Source organism: Exophiala bonariae (assembly GCF_035927105.1).
Source record: "Exophiala bonariae strain CCFEE 5792 chromosome Unknown scaffold_4, whole genome shotgun sequence".
Taxonomy (NCBI): domain Eukaryota; kingdom Fungi; phylum Ascomycota; class Eurotiomycetes; order Chaetothyriales; family Herpotrichiellaceae; genus Exophiala; species Exophiala bonariae.
This window is the reverse complement of record NW_027042479.1, coordinates 1,251,365-1,276,933: the sequence shown is the minus strand read 5'-3', so window position 1 is coordinate 1,276,933 and position 25,569 is coordinate 1,251,365. Positions and strand designations below refer to the sequence as shown.

At 49.4% G+C, this 25,569-nt stretch overlaps 9 protein-coding genes across 9 annotated transcripts; 6 read left to right on the top strand and 3 right to left on the bottom strand.

Annotated features, from left to right (window-relative positions):
* Nucleotides 1-636: 636 nt before the first annotated feature.
* Nucleotides 637-1,788, bottom strand: LTR84_010031 (uncharacterized protein; the record flags this gene model as incomplete). Its single annotated transcript, XM_064853569.1, has 1 exon — nt 637-1,788. One exon carries the CDS (start codon nt 1,786-1,788, stop codon nt 637-639), a length of 1,152 nt encoding a protein of 383 aa, XP_064709968.1.
* A 1,140-nt stretch (nt 1,789-2,928) lies between these two features.
* On the top strand, nt 2,929-3,781 carry LTR84_010030 (uncharacterized protein; the record flags this gene model as incomplete). The annotated part of the gene is made up of 2 exons (XM_064853568.1): nt 2,929-2,937; nt 2,987-3,781. The coding sequence occupies 2 exons, from the start codon at nt 2,929-2,931 to the stop codon at nt 3,779-3,781; spliced, it is 804 nt and encodes a 267-aa protein (XP_064709967.1).
* Nucleotides 3,782-4,565: 784 nt separating this feature from the next.
* LTR84_010029 (uncharacterized protein) lies at nt 4,566-6,407 on the top strand (the record flags this gene model as incomplete). The annotated part of the gene is made up of 1 exon (XM_064853567.1): nt 4,566-6,407. The coding sequence occupies one exon, from the start codon at nt 4,566-4,568 to the stop codon at nt 6,405-6,407; it is 1,842 nt and encodes a 613-aa protein (XP_064709966.1).
* A 1,745-nt stretch (nt 6,408-8,152) lies between these two features.
* LTR84_010028 (uncharacterized protein) lies at nt 8,153-9,717 on the bottom strand (the record flags this gene model as incomplete). Its single annotated transcript, XM_064853566.1, has 3 exons — nt 8,153-8,358; nt 8,427-8,528; nt 8,583-9,717. 3 exons carry the CDS (start codon nt 9,715-9,717, stop codon nt 8,153-8,155), a joined length of 1,443 nt encoding a protein of 480 aa, XP_064709965.1.
* Nucleotides 9,718-10,634: 917 nt separating this feature from the next.
* On the top strand, nt 10,635-12,287 carry LTR84_010027 (uncharacterized protein; the record flags this gene model as incomplete). The annotated part of the gene is made up of 2 exons (XM_064853565.1): nt 10,635-12,155; nt 12,216-12,287. 2 exons carry the CDS (start codon nt 10,635-10,637, stop codon nt 12,285-12,287), a joined length of 1,593 nt encoding a protein of 530 aa, XP_064709964.1.
* A 1,170-nt stretch (nt 12,288-13,457) lies between these two features.
* On the top strand, nt 13,458-15,239 carry LTR84_010026 (uncharacterized protein; the record flags this gene model as incomplete). Its single annotated transcript, XM_064853564.1, has 1 exon — nt 13,458-15,239. The coding sequence occupies one exon, from the start codon at nt 13,458-13,460 to the stop codon at nt 15,237-15,239; it is 1,782 nt and encodes a 593-aa protein (XP_064709963.1).
* Nucleotides 15,240-17,101: 1,862 nt separating this feature from the next.
* On the top strand, nt 17,102-20,622 carry LTR84_010025 (uncharacterized protein; the record flags this gene model as incomplete). Its single annotated transcript, XM_064853563.1, has 2 exons — nt 17,102-19,181; nt 19,238-20,622. 2 exons carry the CDS (start codon nt 17,102-17,104, stop codon nt 20,620-20,622), a joined length of 3,465 nt encoding a protein of 1,154 aa, XP_064709962.1.
* A 538-nt stretch (nt 20,623-21,160) lies between these two features.
* Nucleotides 21,161-21,617, bottom strand: LTR84_010024 (uncharacterized protein; the record flags this gene model as incomplete). The annotated part of the gene is made up of 2 exons (XM_064853562.1): nt 21,161-21,395; nt 21,463-21,617. 2 exons carry the CDS (start codon nt 21,615-21,617, stop codon nt 21,161-21,163), a joined length of 390 nt encoding a protein of 129 aa, XP_064709961.1.
* A 648-nt stretch (nt 21,618-22,265) lies between these two features.
* On the top strand, nt 22,266-25,051 carry LTR84_010023 (uncharacterized protein; the record flags this gene model as incomplete). Its single annotated transcript, XM_064853561.1, has 2 exons — nt 22,266-24,892; nt 24,991-25,051. 2 exons carry the CDS (start codon nt 22,266-22,268, stop codon nt 25,049-25,051), a joined length of 2,688 nt encoding a protein of 895 aa, XP_064709960.1.
* Nucleotides 25,052-25,569: the final 518 nt, after the last annotated feature.

The window sequence follows — 25,569 nt, the reverse complement described above, 5'->3', positions numbered from 1 at the left end:
TCACTTTGGCTGTGTTTGGTCAAGTTCCCAGATCTGCAATGTTGTGTCATTTGAGGGATCTCAGGTCAGAAAACATGGGAAATTTGGGGGTGGGCCAATGTATTTACCTGAGTTATCCTCCCCTCGCTTTCATACTTCCACTCCCTTCCATCCCACTTTGAAAGACACCTTAATCACGGTATGAAGTCGGGAAGTATTGCTGTCTAGTGCACCACAATCAACCGCCATCAATGGCCTTGCGTACATTGTCTCATGCTGGTCGGTGTGGTGTTAAGCAATTTAATCCTGGAAATACCTGGGTGCTCTATGGAGTATTTATTACCTAGTGTACCTCAGCTCGCTAGGTAGAAACAATGTCCTAGACTAGTACAATTCTTACCCTCACGTCCCTCTCATTGTCATTGTCTTTGTTGTCGTCTGGGGTAGCTCGACTAGGAAACCAAGTATATACGCAATTAGTGTAGTTGTGTAGTAATCTTCACCCTGATCCACAGGAATTTTGTACATACTTCGCGGAATTTCAATAATTGCTTGCAATAGATCGAATTTTCTGGCTCGAAAGCAGAGTGTTTTATTATACATGCTCCCAGCAGCTTCTGAGCACTTGAGTTGATGATTCAATGCTACGTGTGAGATCTAGATGAAATCGCCTCGTCCGAACCCACCAAATGGATTGCCACCAGGAAACCCGCCTCCCCCCCCACCTCCACTAGGGAAACGTGGCCCTCCTCGCAAATTAGGTGGGCCATCACCTGGTCCTACCGGATCATACCTCGCTCCTGGAGGTGCTCTGGGATTGAATGGTTGTTGGCCAGGTTGACCTCCAAAGATAGGATCATCAAACGTAGGATACATGCCACCTCCACCTCGAAAGCCTCCCCCTCCTCCCGGTCCAATTCTCAGAGGATCATGTGGTCCAAGTCCAGGGGGGTATAGATCTCTCTCTCCAATATTTCCGAACGGCTGTCCACCTAGTGGGATGCCATGTGGAGGTCTGTTGATTTCGTATTCATCTTCAAATCCTGGAGGAGGGAAGTCTGCGGCGGGGGCGGGTCTTCGAGGTGCCGCGGCTAGTGGATCGTCGAATATCTGTGGTCGTGCTGGAGCAGGCTGGTCATCTCTCAAGTGATCTCGCCGTGGTTCTTCCCGCTGTCTTGGTTGTTCGGCAGCAATGGGTGACTCCTCGTAGCCGGACTTCTGAATCCCTGGAGCCAATTTCTGAATGATGTTGATCTTGAAAAGTTTAGCAAAGTCTTCAAGCCGACCATTTGAGATAAATGCGTTTCTGAGTGCCGATTTTCTGTCCGAAGATGCGTATGTAGCCTCCTTCAATGAGCCTTCCGAAGTAAAGTCCTGTGCCTTGACCTCGAATGATGCCGTCCTGTCGTCACCGAGACCGACCCCAAAAATGATCGCTTTCCCACCCAGACGAGTCACCTTTATCAGGAATTCCAAGGAAGACTGTGAGTGCGCATATCGAAAGGCATATGAAGAAGAGGCATTCCACTCATTGGGTAAAGGTTGTACATTTTCGGGATTAGACTGTGCTTCTGTGTAGACGTTAGAGAAGTCAGCCCGGGATGACTGAATGAACTGACCTATCTTGTCATCCTCGCCCAGTCCTATGAGACGGAAACCAACAGCGAGCATACAGGCATGGGAAAATAGGGCTATGGCGGAATAGGAGTCCTTGAGTAATGGCCTCTCATTGGATTGAACTGAAAGACTCTTGCTCATGTAATCAAGAATCACATCCGGGCTGAGAGCATTGGTGGTAGATGGAGCCATGGTTACGGTGAAAAGGGTTGCGGTGTCAAAAACAAGAAGCTTTGTTGATTTGAAATGGAATGGCCCACGCCTCCTTTGTGTTACAATGTGTAGGAGTTACGATGTGCTCACCAGGCAGCACACGATGGTCGCGTTACCAAAAGTGCAACCCCACCAACATCGGAAGAGGTCGTAGAGAATGACGTCAGCGCTCAAACACGTGAGTTCTTGCGACACAGCCAGCCGAAATGACACCCCAAAATCCAAGTTGCAGCTGAAGTTGCAGTTTCATTTTCTTCATTTCTAAGAATTTCAAGAGGTTTGCTAATCAAGGTAGGTTCTACCTACACAACATGCATGAGAGGTTTTACCGTTGTTAGTCGTCTACGCTTGCAAGGTGGGTTCACGTTACTGGTTATTCTTTGATTTTTCTGGTTCCATGTCCGAGGAGATCGCAGGTGGATTTAGTCCGACGCGGTAAAAAGACAATGATTCCTCCGAGTCGATCAAGGTCGATGAACATCGGATCTCGCTCTAAAGGGTCAGATTGTTGTTCGTTGGTTGGTCGTCGGCCTCTCGCCCTTTCACCGGACCGTTTTGCCGTGAGCGAGATCACGTGTATCACATCTAATTCGATCATCTGTGGCACTTCGACCATTACCAACAACTCCAAACTTTCTGTGTTCAAGCTTAGGTCATATCGCATGTTTCCATCTCAACGTCACGGACCCGACTATTTGTCCCCCGTTGATGGTCGGGGGGGGATTTTGTTAATGGCTGTCCGAGGGTTACAATGACGACTATTCAACCTGGGTAGATAAAGGTGCATGAAAGTCCTTCCTGGACTTTTCAGAATGTTCCCAATCATCCCAACAGCCTTCGACAAGGATTGTCTCAAGCATCACATCAACTCAATCAGCAAACACCTCATTATATAAAATGTCGAATCATCAAAGCGGACCTCCATATGCCCCTACGACAGCCGGAGTAGGGGGCGTTCCTACCATTGGAGTCGATGTTCCCATATCGTCCGTCTTTATATTTTTATTTCTACTTGCAGCAGCAGGTCATATGACTATTTTCCAGATCAATAGACGACGCGGACATAAATTCCTCATGTCGGGTTTAATGTTTGGTTTCTGCATGGCGCGTACTGTGACCATGATCCTTGTGAGTCTCCATCTCATTGCGATTTCGACACCCGCTAATCTGTCTGAAGCGTATTGTATGGGCAAATTATCCACATGATGTTCAGATCGCCATTGCAGCTCAGATCTTTGTATCTGCTGGCGTACTACTTCTCTTCGTCATCAATCTCATCTTCGCGCAAAGAATAACTCGAGCTGCGCATCCCCACTTCGGTTGGCATAAAATATTGTCCATTGCCTTCAAAGCCCTTTACGCCTTGGTCATCGCCATGCTTGCAATGGTCATAACTGCCACTGTGCAGTCGTTCTACACGCTTAACCCCGATATCAAGCGAATCGACCGAGATCTGCAAATGACCGCTTCTACATACTTTTTGTTTATCTCATTCTTACCCATCGTTCTGGTCATCGTTGGCTTGATCGTCCCTCGGCAGACGAGAGTGGAAAAGTTTGGTAGTGGCAGATGGAGGTCAAAGATTGCCATTCTCCTCACCTCAGCATTCTTACTCTGTCTTGGAGCCACCTTCCGCATCGCGACTATGTACAAAAATCCTCGACCTCTGAACAATCCAGCATGGTACCACGCGAAATGGTGCTTTTACTTCTTCAACTTTGTCATCGAGATTATCGTTGTCTATCTTTACCTCTTGCTTCGGGTTGATCGCCGCTTCCACATTCCCAACGGGAGCAAAGGGCCTGGAGATTATTCAAGTGAACAGATGCAGCATTCACCAACACAAACTTCCGATACACCCCCACGCCTGAGTTTGAACTCGACTACACGCATACTGTCGGAGGAAGAACTTTTTGATGATGATTACTCATTTGAGGGAACCGTGAATAAGGAGGATCATTCCCCCGCCTGATTTGCAAGCGTTGGAAAAGCATACGAGATATCATGTACTAATGTTGACCCCACGAAATATGTATACTATGTGATGTATTATGACTATAGATTAGATTAAACCAATTCACTTCAATATTCATGTCAACAATGCTGGTCTTGGAATGCTCCCGGTCTGGTCACGTGATACGTCTCGATCTTCGACCTCAAGGCAGCGCCGCCCCACTCCTTAAAGCTTCGACATTCTTCTTACTCTCCGCAACCGGGATCCGAACGCGTTACAACTAAACAATGAACAATTCCAAAAGCGAGTCTGACTTTCCCACAGTTTCATGATTATTACTACGACCCGACTGACATCTCAAATTATAAGTCGAGTTTGTGCCACGAGTCTGTGTGACATCTCCAACGCGACGCGAAACGCACGGTTTTACAAGACCGACTTTAACCGACGCGTCGCTCTTAGATCATTCTCACCACATCATCAAAATTTAGCAACACCCGTGAAACAATAAATTTCGACACAGCGCCTTTCATCTCAAGGCGCCGCTTTTATTGCTTTCAACCGCAATTGTTTCAAAACTTGCTACAGGACATTTTTCTGCATGGTCTAGATTTCTCTGAGATCGTCAATGGGGCCGGCGCGATCAGGGGATCTCTAGGGGAGTTGTGTTCTCGCACTCTCTCTCAACCTCATCTGTTAGGACGACGCTGCGCCGAATTCGGTGTCCGAAAAACAGACATTCCTCGAATAATTCTAGTCTCAATCTGATCCTCAAACAGCCACTGGAGGAAATCTAGAAAAAATGCCACCACGTCGATCAAGCGCAAGGGCGGCAAGCGCTACGCCCATCAGTAATGCATCACCCGCAAAAAGATCGGCTCGTGGTGGGAGTCTTTTGACTGTTCCTGACTCAATAAGAAGGACGGCTAGAGGTGCCTCCCAGCAACCTGCATCAGAAGTCAGTGTCAATAATCCACGACTACCTGAAGTGCAGATACAGCAATCATATGCGTACGGGTCAAGCAAGACTCCAGTACTTCCGACTCAATTGATTGCTCGCAGTCGGATGAATCTAAAAGAACTCGCGGACAACATTGATGCAGGAGTAGAGCAGGCTCAACATCACCTGCAGAACCACCTCGAAGAAGCACATGCTAATCTACAGAATGATGCGCGAGCGGAGAGAGCAGAACGAAGAGCATCCCGAGAAGCTTCAGTTGCGAGCGATGACAATGAGAAGAACAAAAATCAACGTGTTGCCGCATGGGCAAATTCGCTTGACAGCAGCCAACTCGATGAAATTCCGGAGGAAGACAGTAGTGATGGTGCGAGTAATGCCGATGGTGCAAGTCGCAAAGACACAGATCCGTCGAGTTTTCCTAGTGGGATATTCGACCATAGTTACAACTACGAAAGAGGCCTCCGGAGACCGAACATTACGATAAAAAAGCAAGAGCCATCAATCTTTCAGAGAGCTTCAACAAGAACGAAAGACATCATTGAAACATCACGTCAGTCCCTCTCAAGAATATCAAATACCGCGCTTGACTGGACTCTCCAATTTCTACGAGCATGTTCAGATGCTGTCAAGGATATCCCAAATTCACCAATCATCGCTTTCCTCGTTACCATGATCTTCGGCCTCGTTCTTGCCAGCGTGACTGGGTTTGTGTTTTGCTATACATACAGTCACCACGTATGCGATCCATTGACCTCCTCACCAATAGGTTTGGCTCTCCAAAAATACTGCGGATCATGTGTCCGGGATCCAATGCCATCAATGATAATTACCTCCGGTCATGGAGAGGATTTCAGCAAGCTGACTTCAGCAATCAACAGCATCAACGGTCAGCTACGCTCAATGGATGCCCGGTTGTCCGGCAGAATTGAGTCAGAGCATGCAGCTATAGACAAGGACTTCGAAGCGCTGAGGAAGCAGCACGCCGAATTAGCAAATCAGTTGTCGCGAATCGGCGCTGGAATACCCAAAACCGCCAACGACGTTGCCTCACCAGTGATTGCAAAAATCAATTACTTCGCACCAAATAATGGAGCCATTGTTGACCCACGTTTCACCTCACCAACCAAGGAAAAGCAGATTGGTTTACTTACGAGAGTATTGCTAAAAGTTGTTGGCTCAAGAATGTACAAGACAAAAGGCCCGGACGTTGCGCTTCAAGCTTGGCAGGACGTTGGAGACAACTGGTGTGCATCGGCAGTGCCTAGTGAGCAAGACTCGATGCGTCTGGGAGTTAAGGCGTCAGAAATAATCTACCCTTTCGAGCTGGTGGTGGAAAACTATCCCAATGCCGGTTCGATCTCGCCCAGATCAATCCCCAAGAATATTGAACTCTGGGCCGACTTCAGCCATCTCGACAGTTTGGAGTGGGAAAAGCTGGGTATCAGACACATGCAGGGAAGCAACCCGTTTGGTTCGAACTATGCATTGATCGGCCAGGCCAGGTACGACGCATCTGGGGAAGCTCCTCACGTTCAGACATTCACATTGGACATAAACCAAGATCAGTATCGACACCATGCCCAGAAATTTGTGGTTCGAGTCGTGTCAAATCATGGCTCTGACCATACCTGCCTGTACAGAGTCCGATTACACGGCATCTCAATGAACGGACCGGAGAAATGATTTGCTTTGTGGAAGAGCACTTGGGTATTGAAAAGGGGCCGGGGAATGGTTCAGAAAATGGTCATGGATGGCCACTGCATCTCATGATACGTGTGGTTTAACGATGGGTCCCTGCTGCAGGGGAACAAGAGCATAGGGGGATTCTTCTTGAGTACCGGGCCTTGGAATCTCAGCCTTCATAGCGGTGGCGTTCTGGCGTTCTTCCATCTTCATGTACTATTATATCCATACCCGAACTGAAATACTTGGGCACACTGTTTCGAACCCCAGCAGAGTCACCGTATTCAAATGCGCATCGAATTTCAAAACGAAGACCCACGTCAGATAATGAACTCCATAAAGCAGTGCAGTAATTAGGGTGCCCCAGAAAAGTGACCTCCCCCCCTCTGAGCCATCCTGGGGCCGCTACAGAACTCAAGTGAGAGCTCTATCTGCAGCAAGCCATGCCCGCCGGGAATGGTGTTCTCTGGAAATTCGATGCGCGGCGCACTCATCCCATTCGTTGAGCCTCATGCTTACCTATACTTCTGTAACGGTTATGGCTGCGGGCTTGGAGCCCGGGATGTACCCCCGACCCCTCCCCGTGGGGATTTCCTTCTGGCTATGGCTTGTGGAGCCTCTTGGGCCCGAGGGGCCTGGACAAGATGCCCGAGGCACCCGAGGCCCGCTAGAAGCCCAGGGCGAGGTGGTGTTCCACTCCTCTCGTGTCCTATCAGGCAACTTGTCTTCAAGGGCCTACGGAGCTATCTCCGATAGGCAGGCACATACGAGGTACTGTAACTTGTAACCGGCTGCGACCCGTGTGCCTCCAACCTCCATTCCTCCAAAGCCGCATTGAGTAATGTGCTTGCAAAAGAGCCTCATCATTGACCACAACCGACACAACACAAATCTTACTTAGCCCGAGGTTATGGTACCGACCTCGATCTCGCCGTCTACATAGATGCCTTCGGTATCCAATGCCTGGTGCGGGACCAGGCTTTCCCAAGACATACCACATTGGGAATCCGCCAAATCGGCCATTTGAAGACCCTCATGCCGTCGTGGGGAAGGGTATGGTAAATACCTAGGTAGCTAACGACAGCCCACCTCCGTGGACACAGCACAGCCGTAACCCCTGGCGGAGACGTCCTACCAAGGCTGGCCATCAACCGCCAAAGCCAGCTAGATTGACAAGATCAAGCTTGAAACCTGAAGGCTGACCATACCCATACCCATACCCGAGGTCGAGGTCGAGGTCGAGGTCGAGGTCGAGGTCGAGGCTGGGAATTGGATTTCCTCATACCCAGTCCAAGTCCACGTGGCTCCTGCTAATGGTCCCTCACGGTTACCACTGTAGAATTGTGGTGAATTCTACCGGTCTAGCATCACACGGCTGCACAGTCTTCGCCTCTCGCTGCAGCATGTTGCAGACCCTCCTTTGGCTTCTTAATCTAAATCTGATCAAGTGCGGTGCGCGAGACATACCCACCTCTCGGATTCAAAGGGATATTCCTTTGTTCGACTTACTCAGATTTCACCCTCCCTGTTAGCGATCTCTTTGCAATCTAGAATCTACATACGAGGCTCTCCCTAAAAATTCACGGAAGATGGAACTTTTGGTCGACGAGGCTGCGAAAGTGAAAAGGGGGCGCATTCTTTGCCTCCTCAAAAAACGAAAATCAGCCTGTTTTCATTTTCAAAGCAGACTGGAATGTTTTGAGCACAGAGTGGTATTTGAAGCTATATAAAATCACATGGAAGGTCTAGATAGTATATCTGAATCCCTCAAGACCCTCAATGATTCGTTTTCCCTCATCGGCCTGCTTGTTCGCACGCTTCAACGAGAACATCATGATGCATGCGATGATGACCGTGGAAACACAGATCGCCATCACGGCGATGATGCCTGGCAGGTAGTTTGGCGCATCCTGTTGGCGGAAGACCAATGAGGAGTAGATTCCTCCGATTCCTGTGAGAGTGGCTGTTAGTTGGAATTTTCAAACCGAGCTGAAAAGTGAGGATTTTTGGAAGACATACCGGAACAAGAGATAAGGATCGCCGTGGCGACGGCACGCTTTGCATCTCCTCGAAGATTGTTTGCCTGCCATGCTAGCACGGAGACGACGAGGCCGTTGACACCTGATGAGCATTGTTAGCTGTAAGACTCGATTTGGTTGGATCGAGGATACGTACCAGCTTCACCTAGGAAAGTGCCGATATACCTCGGTGTTGGTGCGTTGAGGAAACCTGTCATGCAGAGACCGATGATCGCGACAATGCCCTGGAAAACAACAAAAGGGCCTCGCATCTTGGTCTTGTCGGCAACCCACGAGATGAAAAATGCCTCGACGACTGAGAATAGGGCAGGCGGTGCCGACAAGATGAAGGACATTGAGAGAGAATATCCGAGACCGCTTCGCAGGATGATGGGGAGGAAGAACAGGAACGCATAGACACCCACTGCACCGCTCATGTACATGAGAGAGAATGCCCAGACTTTCCAGTCGGCTGCGGTCTTGAAGAGGACTGTCCATGTAACTTTCTGGCGTTCTTCGGTTCCCCGGTCTGCCGCAAGTCTAGCCTTGACGAATGCTTTCTCTTCCTCGCTCAAGAATGTGTTTCGATTGGAGTCGGGGAAGTCGACAATGACAAACCATGCCGCGATCGCTGCGACGCAAGTGATCGCCCCTTCGATGATGAAGATCCATCTCCAGCCTTTGTATTCGGTGCGCTTGGCGATTTGAATGAGCCCATATGCAAAGATGTTCGCAAATGCCGATAGGGCGGACGCTGTGAGAAAGAAGCCTGCCAGTCGTTTCTGTACCTCGTACCGTCGATACCAACAAGTCACGAGGTAGATACAACCCGGGAAGAAACCAGCCTCAAACACGCCTAAGATAGCGCGACATATGGCAAGGCCGATCCAGTTTTGAAGGAAGCCTATACCAAGTGAAACGAGACCCCACGAGAATGCAATGAACGCCAGCCAATTCGCAGCACCGACACGGTGGATTATAATGTTCGAAGGGAGCTCAAAGATGATATAGCCAATGAAGAAAACCAGAAGGACGATTGAGGCACGATTGCCCTGTTTGAGACCGACATCTTCATCCAGACCAGAGATTCTGGCGACAGAGATGTTGCTTCGGTCTACCAGTGCGATGGTGTAAAGAGCACCAAGAATCGGGAGAAGGCGCCAGTCGATCTTTCTCAGTACTCTCTTTTCGAATTTGGCGTCGTGGGTGTCTTCCACGGCTGGTGAAATTTCCACTTGATCGTGATCGTGCTTCTCGTCCTTGAGTGATGAAAAGCTGTCTCTGTGAGCCATATTGGCAGTTTGCTCCGACATGTGGGGATGGATCTGGAAAAGAATGTAATTGTCCCACTAGTATTGGAATCTGATATGACTGGGCGTCAAGAATGAAAAGAGGTGGAAGTCGCCATGTGGGAACTAGGATTATATATATTCATTTGGACTGTTCTTGTAGATCACACGGGAATGGTGAATACTTGGGTAAACTGGGGTACCCATGGGGTGACGGGAATGGGTTGCTATGGTTAGTTGATCCCACAGACCCACGACGAGGTACACATGATGTACTAGTGTATACATCAAAGTGTAGCAAACACCGATTGTGGATCCTGAATATCCATATTGGAGTCTTGGAAAATGGAGAAGTTGCGGGTCGTATGGATATCGGCACCAGTGTTGGATACTCCAACACCGAACCATACCCGGACCCAAGCGGTCAGTCCCAGGGATTGTGATCGGGAATGGAAGATGATCTCCGCAAACTTGACTTGTATGGACGAGGGTTTAACTTCACCATAACCATGCCGCGCCTGCTAGCCGAGCAGTTGTTAGGTGGTTGATATACGTTTGACTGCAATTCCAGGCCATCAGGCCAGCCTTTTACCAGTGTGGATCAAGGAGCGGAAGCATTCCTCCCATTGAGCGGCTAAGGTGCCCAGAGTCATATATTGCAATCGATCCGGCTCCAGTAAATAGGACAACATAAACTTTGGTGAAATTGACTGATAGAGTCTGACATTTCTCTCTCAACCTAGGATAATATTTGTTGTGAAAATGAAGGCAACGCGTGCATATTCACTTTCTCGACAGGCAGTACAATCCAAGCCACGGTGCAGGGCGCAACGAATCCGCCATGGATCAAATGCCGCAAAGTCTCGAAGTCCCAGAGTTGCAAATGCAATCAAAAGTGGTTTTTCAGGTAAGATCAGAGAATGCATTTCACAAGCTGTGCCCGAAATATTGACTCGATTGAAGGACTTCCCGCACTAGGGATTGCAGGAGCAGGATTTGGGATTGGGACCATTGGATACTTCTTCTCTCACAAGAAGCAGACAGACTCATCTACCCTTGAGGTAACAGATGTGCCAAAGTTCCAACATGACACCTCTGCATCAAATATTAGCGATGCTTGTAAAGAATTTTCTCATATTGTCGGCTCAGCAAATGTATCCACGGCGGCTCAAGACCTCTTGATTCATTCGGGATCGGACTTCCAATCCTATGCTTGGACTCCGGAGACAGCGACTCCTGGTGCGGCCGTCGTATATCCAGGTTCGACGGAGGAAGTCTCCAAAATAGTGAAAGTGTGTCATCGAAGGAAAATCCCAATCACACCATATTCAGGAGGAACATCCATAGAAGGCCAGTATATCCCCACCATGGGTGGTGTGGCGATAGATTTCACCCGCATGGATCGTATCATCGAGGTCAATCCACTTGATCTGGATTGCACGGTACAGCCTGGTGTTGGATGGCAGGATCTCAATCATGAGCTTGCTTCAGATGATCTCTTCTTTCCACCAGATCCAGGCCCAGGTGCCCAAATTGGTGGAATGATTGGTACTGGTTGCTCAGGTACCAATGCGGCTGCATACGGCACGATGAAGGATTGGGTCCTGTCATTGACGGTCGTTCTTGCGGATGGGACGATTATCAAGACTCGACAACGGCCACGGAAGTCCACTGCAGGATTTGACTTGACCAGAAGCTTTGTCGGTAGCGAAGGAACTCTCGGACTTGTCACCGAAGCCACGTTGAAACTGGCAGTCAAACCCAAATGCGAAGCAGTGGCAGTGTGCACATTCCCATCGATAAGAGCCGCTGCCAACGCAGTGCAGTCAATCATCTCACGGGGCATATCAGTGGCCGCAGTGGAAGTGCTGGACGAAGTTCAAATGCGGAGTATCAATGTGGCTGGACTGACGAAACGGAAATGGACCGAACAACCTTCACTGTTCTTCAAATTCACCGGCAGCACAGATGTCATTGTTGAAGATAGCGCAAAGCTGGTGGGGAAGATTTCCGAAAAGCACGGCTCAACATCCTATGCATTTGCTGCTGACGCAGATGAGCGCGAAGAGCTCTGGTCGGCGAGGAAGAACGCTCTTTGGAGTATGATGGCCATGAGAGAGTCACCTACAGACAAAGTGTGGACGACGGATGTCGCTGTGCCCATGAGTCGGTTGGCAGATATCATCGAAGACAGCAAAAGAGATATTGAGCAATCCGGGATCCTGGGGGCAATCCTTGGACATGTGGGAGATGGTAATTTCCACTCGATCCTGCTCTTTCCCGAAGAGAAACGAGACATTGCGGAGGGGGTTGTTCACAGAATGGTCGAGAAAGCCATAGCCATGAAGGGAACTGCAACAGGGGAACATGGCGTAGGTCTTGTCAAACGTGACTACCTGGAAAAAGAGTTGGGAAAGGCGACGGTTGACACAATGCGAATGGTAAGTTGATTTCTGCCCAGGGGCTTGTTATAAATCCGGTTTGCTAACATTTTTGTCTAGATGAAGAACGCTTTCGATCCCCTATGTATATTGAATTGTGACAAGATTGTACGTATGGCGCCCAAGATATGAGATCTCTCGTTAGAGATAGTGGCAGAGTCGAGACAGTGCGGCATCGTCAACTGGGGAAGAACATACCTAAGGAGTCACTCACCTCAAAGGATCTTGTCGGGTCCAATTCGAATCGCGCTTATGAGCATTGAAGTTGAGTCGGAACCAGCCCTGGGCTTCAACGGTTTCTCGCAAGGGCGCGTCCCCCATGCCCCCACGAAACCACATCTCCAGCCGAGCCGGGTGAAGTCGTCATCACGTGATATACCCCACGATGCGTATTTTAGCCGGACGACACTGCCAAAGTCCTTGGTAGCAGTTTATTTCGTTTGGAGCTGTCGGACTCTCCCCGATACCATAATAAATGAAATACTATTATATGTCTCGCACACTTGGATTATTCCCGGAGAATGATAAGGATTGAGGTCCAAGCAGTCGAGGCTTCATTCCCGCAGTCGTGGGATGTGATGTGGAGGAGACCGAGGGCTATCGAGATCATTGTTGCTTTCTGATGCCCATTTCGGGACCACGGTAGACATCGGTGATGAAGACCGGTCAGCCGAGGGATGTCTCCCAAGACTTTCACTCCATGCGCTCCCCACGATTCTGCAAGTCGTTGAACAGCATACGAAGCTCTGATCTTGCGTTTGGAAAGGGCTCGAAACTTTTTCAAGGAGACGAGTCTGACAAAGCTCGCACTGTTTAGCCGGTTGTGAGCAGGCGCGAGATTGCTCGCTGTGTCTCCGGGATTTCCAAAAAGAGGCATCCCGGGGAGTGAGCCAAGAGATGCATCTAGAGATAAACCCTTTTAGTTAGGAGAACGCGACTAGTTGCGCCTGCTTTGCAAAACGGGAATTCAAGCTGCTCGGAGTTCTCTGCCGAAGTGCATCGAAATGGCCGGAGCACTCTGTGGATTGTCGCATCACAGTAATCGTGCCATGAGTCCAATGGCTTAAATGGAACCCTGGATAAAATGCCAGTGGTGTGTGGGGCAGACACCACCTGCAGGCTGCAGATGCCCAGTGCATGTTCATGTTTGTCCCCCGCATTTCATCACGGTACTTGAATATGAGTTTGCCCTGCCCCTTCACCCTGGTCATGGCCTGACTGTCCGTTCTTCTCTGCTCTTTCTTCTTCGCTCTCCATTGTTCGTTCATCCTCTAGCCCAGAAAGGTCGAAAAACAGTCCAAAATGCAGACGAAACATTTCATTGACGACCCGGTTCACCTCGTGAGCACCGCACTTCACTCACTGACCCTGACCAACCCTTCCCTTGCATTCGATGCACAGAACAAGATTGTATATCGCCGACCCTCGAAAGAATTGACCGAGAATGCCAAGGTTTCCATCATTTCTGGTGGAGGATCTGGCCATGAGCCTGGATTCGCTGGCTTTGTGGGCAAAGGCCTGTTGACTGCTGGAGTAGCCGGCAGCATCTTTGCCTCGCCCTCAGCCGAACAAGTGAGGAGAGCTATTTTGACAAGAGTACCCACAGAGAAGGGAGTCTTCGTTATCACAATGAACTATACTGGTGATGTCCTGAACTTCGGCATGGCTGCTGAGAAGGCCAAAGCTACAGGCATCGACACAGAGTTCTTCGCCATCGGCGATGATGTAGGCGTGGGCCGAGAGAAGGGTGGAAAAGTCGGGAGAAGAGGTATCGGAGGTGGCATATTGGTGTTGAAATCCATTGGTGCCTTGGCAGAGGCAGGTGGAAGCCTGCAGGAGGTCTACAAGCTAGCCAAGCAAGTCGCCGGGAATATCGTGTCCGTCGGAGCCTCTCTGGAGCATGTCCACGTCCCAGGACGCGCTGTACCCGACCCCAATTCTGATGAGATTATCCCCACCACCGAGATCGAGGTTGGTATGGGTATCCACAACGAGCCTGGTAGCCATCGAGTCACTGCAACCCTCCCTGAGCTCATCAAAGTTATTCTCGGGCAAATGCTCGACCCCAATGATAAAGACAGGTATTTTGTCGACATCAAGAAGGGAGATAAATTCGTGCTGTTTATCAACAATCTTGGTGGCGTTTCCATGCTCGAACTCGCAGGCATTCTGGCCGAAATCCACAAGCAGCTGAAGGAGGACTGGGATATTGTACCGGTCCGTGTCATTGCGGGTACATTCCTCACATCTTTGAACGGAATGGGATTTTCTGCGTCCTTACTCAAGCTCGAAGACACGGGGCTCGGCAGCGGCAAGTCTATGCTCGAGCTGTTGGACGCTCCTTCAGAAGCTGTGGGATGGGCGGCTGCTATCTCGACCTCCACATGGGATGCGGATAATACTGCTACTGCGGACAGCCACGCCGCCATCTCAGGGGACGCAAAAGCCAGTAACCTCACTCTCGACCCAAAGAAGGCACAAAAAGCACTCGACGGGGGGATCGAAAAGGTCATTGCCGCTGAGCCTGATGTCACCAAATATGACACGATCGTTGGCGACGGTGATTGTGGTATTGGCCTCAAGCGTGGTGCTGAGGCTGTTCGAAAGGATTTGGCATCCGGTGACCTACCTACAGACGCGGTCGCATTTGTTAACAAGATCATCACCGTGGTCGAGAACACCATGGATGGCACATCTGGAGCCATTTATGCCATCTTCCTTAATGCATTGGCCCATGGTCTGAGAGAGCAAGACACTGGTTCCTCAAAGGAGGTTGACGCAAAAGTCTGGGCCGCAGCATTAAAATCCAGTCTGCAGGCATTGGCCAAGTACACACCTGCAGCGGTTGGTGACAGGACATTAATGGATGCTTTGGTACCGTTCGTCGAGACGCTAGACAGCACTGGAGATGTCAAGAAGGCTGCCGAGGCTGCCAAAGAAGGTGCGGAGAAGACGAAAAACCTCAAAGCCAGCTTGGGAAGAGCGGTGTATGTCGGCGCGGAACAGGAATGGATGGGCAAAATCCCAGATCCCGGTGCATGGGGCTTGCAGGAATTCCTAGTTGGACTGGCTGAGGGTGTATAAAACACTAACCGGTCATGTTGGAGTGGAGAGAAGACAAGGGATTCTGAAAAATGCGCATAAAGCATCAGCTGTTATCAAATGGGGTATCTTGATTTTCCAGAAAATTCAGCACTTTCCATTATCATTGGGTATCGACTTTTGGGTGCTTGGCTCCTGCTTTTGAACTGCGGCTGCATGCGCCCCAAATCTCTCGAGACGATCCTCCGGGCAATTTCTGCCTGGCTTCTGCCTAGTCCCCTATAAGTGTGCCTGCGTTAACACTGGAAACTGTGAATTCTCGGCACTGTGTCGAAGGTCTTTTGTCCTCGAGAGCTCACCATGCTCACCAAGTAGGATTTGCTTTCCCTTGAAATCATTGATGTTTTCCCGCCCGTCATGTCATAAAATCCTTTGAAACCAGACAATTAACTCAATAAGACCAGGATGACGCTATCACCTCTGAGAAACATTTTGCTGATGAATCTATCCTTGTTGACGCCCCTTGCGTTGCCTTTGGATTTTTCTGTCCACATCTCCTTGACATTCTCTAGTACCATATTGCAATGTCGGTCGAAGGCTTTGACTCTGGCGAGTAATTTGCGATTGTTTCGACATGATATTAAGACTTGTGTGTGTGTGCGTGTGGCGGTCATGAGGATGGAGAGGGGTCCGGTTGATAATTCATGTGCTTCGAGTAATGACACTTCATATTCGCTAGTGCAGAATTAGTGTCAAGATCACTTCAAATAAATCGGAGAAGTGAGGATCATAAATGGCGCGCGCCAATAACGATGGCGGATAAGGGCGCCACCTAATTGCGCGACGACGACAATGCAATGTTGGTTGCAAATGGAGAGATCGATGGCGGAGCGTAACCAGGGTTTGAGATGGGGTTTGATTTGTGGTGGCGGAGACAAAACCAGGGTAGGAACATCAAAACATGGTGAAGTTGGGAAAAGGACGGGGATGGGGAGGTCCAACGTACGTCAATTCGTTTCTGGGTTTGTTGAGCAACTCCCTATTGCGAAACCAGTCAGCAGATTGTATCTCGTGTTTCATGGGACCGGCAAAGAGAAGGAGGACGGAGATAAGGTCGACCAGGGTAGTGAGTCATAGTGCCGGGGTCCGAAGACCAGGAGAGGACGTACTGGATCTTGGAGGCATCTGCCATGTTTGCGACGAAAGATACTTAAATCGAGCGAGTTCCCAAATGTTTTTAGAACGAGGAGGGAGACTGAGATGGAATATACCTAAGGATTTGGAGAACCTCGAATTCTGTCCGCCAAGAAATATCTTTCGGCTAAGTTGCTATATCCGTCACTTACCTACAAGGTGGGACTCGGAGTTGCATCATTGAACATCCCCACCCGTTGTAGGCGCGACCGACCACCAAACCCACGTCTGCGGGCGCTCACGGGCCCACTACGTACCTGCCAGCCACGACACGCGCCTACCAAGTTACTCCAGACCTCAAAGTCGCGTTTTCCCTTCAAGCAACCTGACCTTGTACTCGTACACTTCCTTTCTCTTTCCTCTTGTTACATTCTTTCTTGACAATACACCTCTTGCAACAAAATTCTTCGTTCTTTCTGGTCTGCAGCTACACAAAAGCCATTGCCCTGGAGTTTCTTAGCCTGCTCTGGAATCCACCCACCTTTCTATACCTGGTACCTCGTCTGAGCAGCTCCTCATACCACGCTTGCCTTCCGTTGAACCAGCAACCTCCAACCTCCGACCTATTCAATCACTTGAGTCACCAGTGACCCTTTCTGCTCTCTATCCTTCACGGTTTTCTCTCCAACAATGCAAACCTCCTTATGACTTACTAAAGTCTTGTACCGTCAGACCGGCAACGTCTGAGGAACTCGCGTCTTCTGCCCACCATGGCTACTTCTCCAGACGAGAGTGTTTCGATCCGGACCATCCGACTAAAGGTCCTCTACACCTTTGATGTTGAACAGAAAGACAATCACCTCGCTCGATATCCTCACCCACTTGAAGTTCAGACCGCCTTCATTGACGAAACAAGTCAGATTGGTGTTGTTGACCTTAGGTCCTGTCTGGAAGCTGTCATCACCGCGAGCCCGGAGCTCACCACAAATTCCGATAATGACTACACAGTCTACGCGTACGATTACTCCGAGCCAGATACTCCTCTTGTCGGACAGGGCATGCTCTCCAAGACACTCGCCGTTCATGCTCAAGGTCCTGGGAGCGAAAGTGATGCTATGGTGACTGGAAGGGTTACAAAGAATCTCATGGGTCTTTTTTCGAAAAATGCGCAGGAAACACTCGAGGTTAAATTGAGATTTACCCCTGTGAATACTTTTCCACAACGTTATCGGTCTGGAAGTGTCAGCTCTCAAGATGGCAGTCGACCTCAATGGCAGAACGGCATGTCCTCGCAGTTATTGCCCCGGTCAGCTTCCCCAGTAGACACGTCTGGACTGGAGGCTATGCAGAGGATGCTCGCGGGAGAAAACATGCAAGCAATGGGGAACACAGGTCCAGGCAGTAGACCTGGAACACCAGTCACTAACCAGAACTTCAACCCGACCCTCAGACAACCTGGCAGCAGTCATTCAAGGCCGGCTTCAAGGTCGGGCATACGCCAAACATCCCATGCACGACGCGAATCTTTTAATTCTGGATATTACAGTGGTGACGAAAACGCCGACGATGGTCCAGCCAGAAAAAGAGCAAAAACCTCAAAAGTGGATTGGCCAAACAAGACAAATCTCAACATCGAGAGACAGCCAGACTCGCTTAGAGTAGCTGCCAGCACCGCCTCCAGTGTTCGACTACATCGCCCGATTGCCATCAACCCTGCTGCTATGGCTGCTATGCAACAAGGGCAACCCATAGAAGAGCCCGTGAGACCTCCCACGCCAGTGCCAGCAGCAAAGTCTGGCAGACCTCGTGGCCGACCACGGAAGAATGCACCTAGCAATCTGAATCAAGGATCTCAAATCAGAGACTCTTCACCAATGGTTGATCCTGTTCCACAACCTCAACTTCTCAATGTATCTATCACGTCCCCGGAAGATTCTCGCCTAAGAAGCGTGTCTAGCACACCCGCCAATATTCCATCTTCACCACCAGTTATGCCTGATCCTCAACAACCAGCGGTTACTAGCCCAGCCCTTCCTCCCATGATGATGCCAAATCACGACTCAGGTTTCATGAGTGGTGCTCTGGATGATATATTTGGTGACGATGGCATGTTACAGTTTGAGGATTTTATGTTGGAAAAAAATCAACAAACTATTGACCAACCTCAGTCACAACAGATCGCAGACACTTTACCTCCAGTATTTGAGGATGGCAATGATATGATGGACCCAATAACCGAGTACCAAAAGCCGCAAATGGAGCCACCACCACTCCCCTCTAATCAACGATCTTTGGCAAGGACGCAATCATACACACCTGCATCACGTTCGTCTATCTCTTCTCCTAAGTTGGCACCGGCACCAATCCCACGGGCTCGTCAGATTATGGAAGAACAACAACGCACAAAATCTTCGCTACACTCACAAGTTCCGAAGAGTGATCCTGCTCCAAGAGCACTTCAGAGAGCTCAGACCTGGGCACCCGATAGTGACGCTCTGATGTCTGAAGCCCCTACGATAGAGGAAGCCAGAGCAAAGGCAGCTTCTAAGAAGAAGGTGGGCAAGGAGCAGACAAAAGCTCGACTCGAGAACGCTATTGCTAACGGAGAAATGCCACCGTTTTGTGATAACTGTGGCTCAATTGAGACCCCAGCATGGCGTCGCGGGTATGCAAGAGTATTTCACTGTCCTTGGGACGAAGTTGAAACATCTTTGGACCCTGGCCAATGTTGTTTCAAAGAAGTTCTGACTCATAATGCGGATGGAAGCATCAAGACATTCAGAGGCTATAAGGTCGAGAAGCTCTCAGGAGATGACGATGACAACTGGCTTGCCATCACATTGTGCAATCGTAAGTCTCCTGAAAATGAGATATTGAAGATCGGTGACTAATGTGAAAACTATTAGCTTGTGGTTTATGGCTTCATAAACAAAAATGCCCACGACCTCGAGAAAAGTGGCAAAAGAAAGAACCTCAAACAAAGGGCAAGCGAAGACGCAATCCTAACCCATCAAAGCCTTCCAAGAAAGCTAACGGGAATACTAATTTCAAGAGTGATGCTCAGACTCCAGCTAGCGATGATTCTTCACCAGCAGATACGGCGAATGAAGCTGCAGAGGGGGACGAGAATGAAAGCTCGAACAATGACGAGTACATGGCAGACGAGGGAGAACCGCAATTGCCGCACATGTCACATACATACCGAGCCAGTAGTGCCGATCCTGGCCCACGGGGATTGCAGGCTCGGACGAAACAACGACCCACAGAACGACTGATTCAGTCTAGCCCTGGACAAGCGCATGGCTCAGAAGCTGTTCCTATAGAGATTGGGCTCACTCCCAAACCGTTGCGAAGACAGTTGTTCCCATCTCCAGAAAAGACACAAGTCTTATCAGATCCCGGCCCGGGCGTATCCTCAGTCCAAGGAAAGCCGACCCACTTGCCAGCCTTTGTACGTAGGAGCCCGAGACTTAACAAGACACGGGATTTCTTTGCGCAGCCTGGTGCGGCCATGGAGGTTACTGTTGATGGAAAAGAGAATGCTGCTCCAGCTCCGCTGGTTGTGTATGAGAGTATCGATCATTTGTTTGAAGAAGGCCCAGGTGACTTGGAATTACCTCCGATGACACCCACTCCTAAACGACGATCGGAAAGATTACTACTCAAAACTCCTTCGCAAACACCATCTCGCCAATTCGGTGCAGATCTCTCACCCAATGCAGATATGCTACCAATATTTCGTACGCCAAAAATGAAGTCCGGCGATCAACAAGCGATTTTGAATGTGTTATTGGGGACAACACGCAAGGAAGTGCATCAGATGACACCCTTCTCACGATCCATTCACGACGCCTTCACTAGTGATGCTCCTGCGAAATTGAACTTGGCAGGGGATGGGCGGATCCATGGACATACTGCATCGAGAAAAAATACACCCAACAAGGCAATCAATTTCGACTTTCCAGACCTACCGTCGCTAAAAAATTCGTCACCGATGTCGAATGATCAACTTCTGAATTTTCAGGTCTCGGAAATGACGACTGACCAATTGAATAGTGAGTTCAATGAACCTTTTATGGCGACCTCGACGATGCCTAGTTCGCCACCCGGACTGTTCGCATACTTTGACGTGGGAGGAGATGATCTATCCACCATGTGGGATGAGATGATCGACACGAACGCAACAGACCAAGGTCAAACATCAATTTTTGGTGACGCGGCACAAGCTGTGACCCCCAAAGCCACAGATGGTCAGCCGAGGAGAAGTCCTCGAAAACAGGGTGTTAGCTAGAGGGAGATGCTATCATATTATCATCAGCACCAATCGGTTGCATTCATGTATCACAGCACCTTTTTTTTTCCAGCAACAGGGAGCAAGCAGCATTTTGCCTCAGGCGCCCTTCAGTCATGATTTGGCTAGCCGGTGCGGCGACAAGACTGTCCCTGAAAATTGTTAGTATATGACATGCACCAGACGTCTACGAGAAATGAAACAAACGTGAGCGAAATGCTTATTTGTTGTATCAAAACTACTAGTATTGCTTGTCGCTAGGCTTTGCCATCTGGAGCTGTAATCTTTAGTCGCTATTTCATGTCCCAATGCTGGTTAGCCATATGTTTCTTATAAGCACATCTCACACAGTCCACAGGAACATCTCGTGTTCACATGGCTGTTGGCTTTGGAGGACCGGGCAACATGGGTGTCCTTGGATAAGGCTTCCATTTCATGATAAGAACTCGTCCTTTCTTTCATGCTATTATTCCCTGAGCACCAGCAGGCTGAAAGTCGTACTATTCATATAACAGTCATCTCATCACTCGTGATCACTTTAATACCCTCCATGGCCACCACTGTCACCACCGTCGCCCTCGTAGAAAATATTATTGTACCGGTGTGTAGCGTCCACGACGGCCTCAAACAGCTTGATATCGGGTAACTCATTCCTCTCGTTGCGTGGCCACTCCGTACTGCTCAGTACTCTCAAGCCCAATCCCTCTCCACCATCAAGGTTAACGACTTTGCCCACGATTTCATACAGCGAGTTGACCGAGAGGTGCGAATCTCTGGAATTGAAATGAGAGAGTGAGTGCTTGGTTCCGGGGAGGGGGTAAGAGTATTTGTCAACCATACCTGTTGAGCAGAACTGTGACTGCATCATCGCCGCAGGTCAGTGTCGCTTGTTCACCGCTGACGGTGGTTATAACGCCGAGCATGCGCACTGTACCGTGGGGTTTCCCTGGGGCGAAGGCGTGCAGGTGCGTAGGGAGAACGCGGGGTGTGGACATTGAATTCATTTTCAGTGAGTCGTGCTGGGCTCTGCAAGGATTGAAAACTCTTGCTGTTCGGTCTGAGAGATACGTTGTGTAGATGTTGTCGGTGTTCAAATTGACGTTGCAAACAAAATGTGGCATGGGACAGGATGGGTAACTGCGGAGAACGCGACTGGCAATGGAGACGCGTAGAGTGCCTCGCGCAAACAAATGAGCTGTCTGACCGCCTGGTATTCTATCTTACAGGCCAAATTGGTGGGGTTTGGCTTTCAAAAGACTTTATTTTCAGAGACTGCCTCATACTCTACTTCTACTATTGCCACCCAGGGTGGCACTCGCATTATCGGAGTGCAAATCAAATCGACACCCTTGCGATCTCAACATCATCTTCTCTAGGACCCATTCGTTCTCCAAGATCAATATCGAATGCGCGTGGTCACATGCTCTCAAGAAGGAAGGTCTGCATCTTGATCCATATCGACAAGGATATCTCCGCTTCTAATCACCGACGCTAAAGCCATCATCACGATTGCCAATCCGCTCCATCGGCTCGTCATACAGAGGGTCTCCTCTCTACCGCAGTCGACCTCATCCTCCACGGTCGGTCTTCTGACCTTGAGATGCTTCCCTCCCACTTTCCAATTCAACTAACGGTAACCTTAGATGACTAAAGCACGCAAAGGAAAAGCTCCAGACCGAGGAACCACAATCAACTCTTCCGGCAAGCGCAAGTCGAGCGACATCGACCCCGAGCCCTCTACAAGCCCCAAGAAGTCTCGCCCGTCCATAAAAGAATTGTTTTCTTCCCAGCAGACAAATAGTTCGGATGATAGCCCATCCAGCAGCAGGAAAGTAGCGAGGGGGAGGAAAACATCAGCCAACATGGACACCACCCTCACACAGCCTGCCGAGGCTTACGCTGATATGTACACATTCACACCCAAGGCATCGACTACGAATACTGTTGTCGACCTGACATCCTCCCCCGAATCACACAAGAGGAAGGTTTCATTTACGGCACCACGAGTCTCGACGTTCAACCCACATTCTGGGCCCAAGAAATTGGCCGTCAAAAATCTTCGGGTGGTCCCACGAATAAATCCTCAACACTACTTCGATTCAATATGGTCCAAGCAGGAGAAAGCTCTCGATGCCATATTCGGGAAAGCCAAAGAACAATATTCATTGGAGGAGTTGTACAAAGGTGCCGAGAATGTTTGTCGACAGGGCAACGCCGCAGAACTGTATAAGAAATTAAAACAAAAGTGTGAGACGCACCTGTCGGATACTGTGAGAGATGGTATTCGTCGGGAGGAGGCAGGGTCATCCGATGTGGAAGTACTCAGTCAGTTTACCAAGGCATGGTCGGCGTGGCAGAGACAGCTTCTGACTGTGCGCCAAATATTTTACTATCTCGATCAGACATATCTGCTACGCTCCCAGGAGAATCCCAGTATCACACAGACGGGCCTCCTCTCATTCAGAGCCGTGGTATTCGGAGACGATATCATCCGGCCTAAAGTTCTATCCGGTGTGGTGACGCTCATTGATTCTGATCGGAAAAGACAGCTCAACGAGAAGGATTCAACATTACTCCGTCAGTCGATTGATGTATTACATCAGTTGAGCATATATACCAGTGACTTTGAGCCGCCTTTCCAGACAGCGACCGAGCAATATTTCCGGTTGTGGCGAGAGACCGAGTCACACAAGGAGGATCTTGGGGAATATGTCAATGCATGTACCGACCTCCTCGCCCGGGAATTGACGAGATGCGATCTCTTGACTCTCGATCGGAGTACCAGAAATCAGATTTCGGACCTTTTCGATACAGTCCTCGTGTCTGAAGAAGTCGAAACTCTCACAAACGATGATAGTGTCCAAGATCTCCTGGAGGCTGACAAGTATGACGAGTTGGATCGAGTTTATACCCTGCTTCAGCGTAAAGGTCATGGAGAATTGGTCGCTCCCAGTTTTAGCAAATATGTTGAGACGGAAGGAAGCATTATTGTCTTTGACGAAAAGAAAGAGTCCGAGATGGTCATCAGACTGCTGCAATTCAAATATCGGCTTGATCGATTCCTTCAACGCTCATTCCACGGCAATGAGAAGATCGGAAACGGTCTGCACAAATCATTTGAACTGTTTATAAACAGAACGAAAAAGAGCCAGGCAAACTGGGATACTGATAATGCTAAACCTGGTGAGATGATCGCCAAGCACGTTGACTTGTTACTCAAAGGCGGCGTCAAAGCTATTCCACAACTTCAGACTCAAAAAGCAGATCCATCTAAACCGGATGAAGAAATTGACTTCGATGATGGACCAGCAGATGAGGATGCCGAGATCAATCAGCATCTTTCTAATGCGTTGGATCTGTTCCGTTTCGTTCATGGCAAGGCCGTGTTTGAGGCATTCTACAAGAAAGATCTGGCACGTCGTCTCCTGATGGGTCGGAGCGCTTCATTCGACGCTGAGCGAAACATGCTCACGCGACTTAAGAACGAGTGCGGTGCTTCTTTCACTCATAATCTCGAATCGATGTTCAAGGATATGAACTTGGCACGTGAAGATATGATGTCCTACAGTCAGCTCCTCGATGATCGAGGCATCAAACCCAATCCTGATCTGTCGGTCAATGTTCTTTCAGCTGCTGCCTGGCCTACATATCGCGACGTGACGGTCAACATTCCAACAGCCATATCCAAAGTAATGTCAGACTTTGAAAATCACTACAAGTCCAAACACAGCGGGCGAAAACTCACTTGGAAACACAGCCTTGCCCACTGTCAACTCCGAGCCAAATTTCCCAAAGGCAACAAAGAGCTGATAGTATCGGCCTTCCAAGCCATTGTGCTTCTGCTTTTCAACGACATTCCAGCCGAAAAACACCTGACCTACAGCGAGATCAAAGACTCATCAGGCCTCGTCGACGCCGAACTCAAACGCACACTCCAGTCCCTTGCCTGCGCAAAATATCAGGTCCTTCGCAAGCATCCCAAAGGCCGCGAAGTCAATGAGACCGACACCTTCACGTTCTCCACGACCTTCCACGACCCGAAGATTCGCATCAAAATTAACCAGATCCAACTCAAGGAGACGAAGGAGGAAAACAAGGAGACCCATCAGCGTGTAGCGGCCGACCGGCACTACGAGACGCAGGCGGCGATCGTGCGCATCATGAAGAGCAAGAAAACCATTGGACACAATGACCTGATCGTCGAGGTCATCAAGGCGACCATGTCGAGAGGCGTGCTCGATCAGGCTGACATCAAGCGCAACATCGAGAAGTAAGTACCCTTTCTCCTTCCACATTGTCTACATTCCGCTTTTAGTCGCATTCTTCCCCATGTTTGAATGTCCTGTGACTGACAGATTATTCGAATAGGTTGATCGAGAAAGACTACATGGAACGCGAAGAGGGCAACAGCTACGCCTACGTTGCATGATTGACCAACATTGCGTGCTGGGATTGAGGGAGCTCTCTTGCAACACATGCGTCTTAGCCGCTCGGAGAAAAGGGCGGCAACACATCAACCACAGCACTTCCATCTTTCGCTGTAGTCCGAGAAAAAGCGACGTCTCGGTTTTGGCAACTGGAAGGAACAAAAAACCAATCAAAGGCAGTGATTGTGTTTTCGGATATCTGTCACCATTGATTTCCCCGGTCCTGACCTTGGCTGCAATGATGGCGACCCCATGGCTCTCAAAAACACGTCGTCTACGTCAATAAGGGTGTGTAGTGCTGAATAGATACATAAATAAATCGACTAGGGTAATCTGACCTCATACAACACTTCCTACCTAGGTATACAGGTGGGCTGAGCCATTACATACCTCCCTGATTGCCTAGATTGCCTACAACCTACCCGAGCGAGTGGGCTAGCACGATCTTGAGTGAATCTCGTCAAGTTGGGGAATGTCGCCATAAGCGGAGGATCGCACACGATTTGATTTGCATTTATTC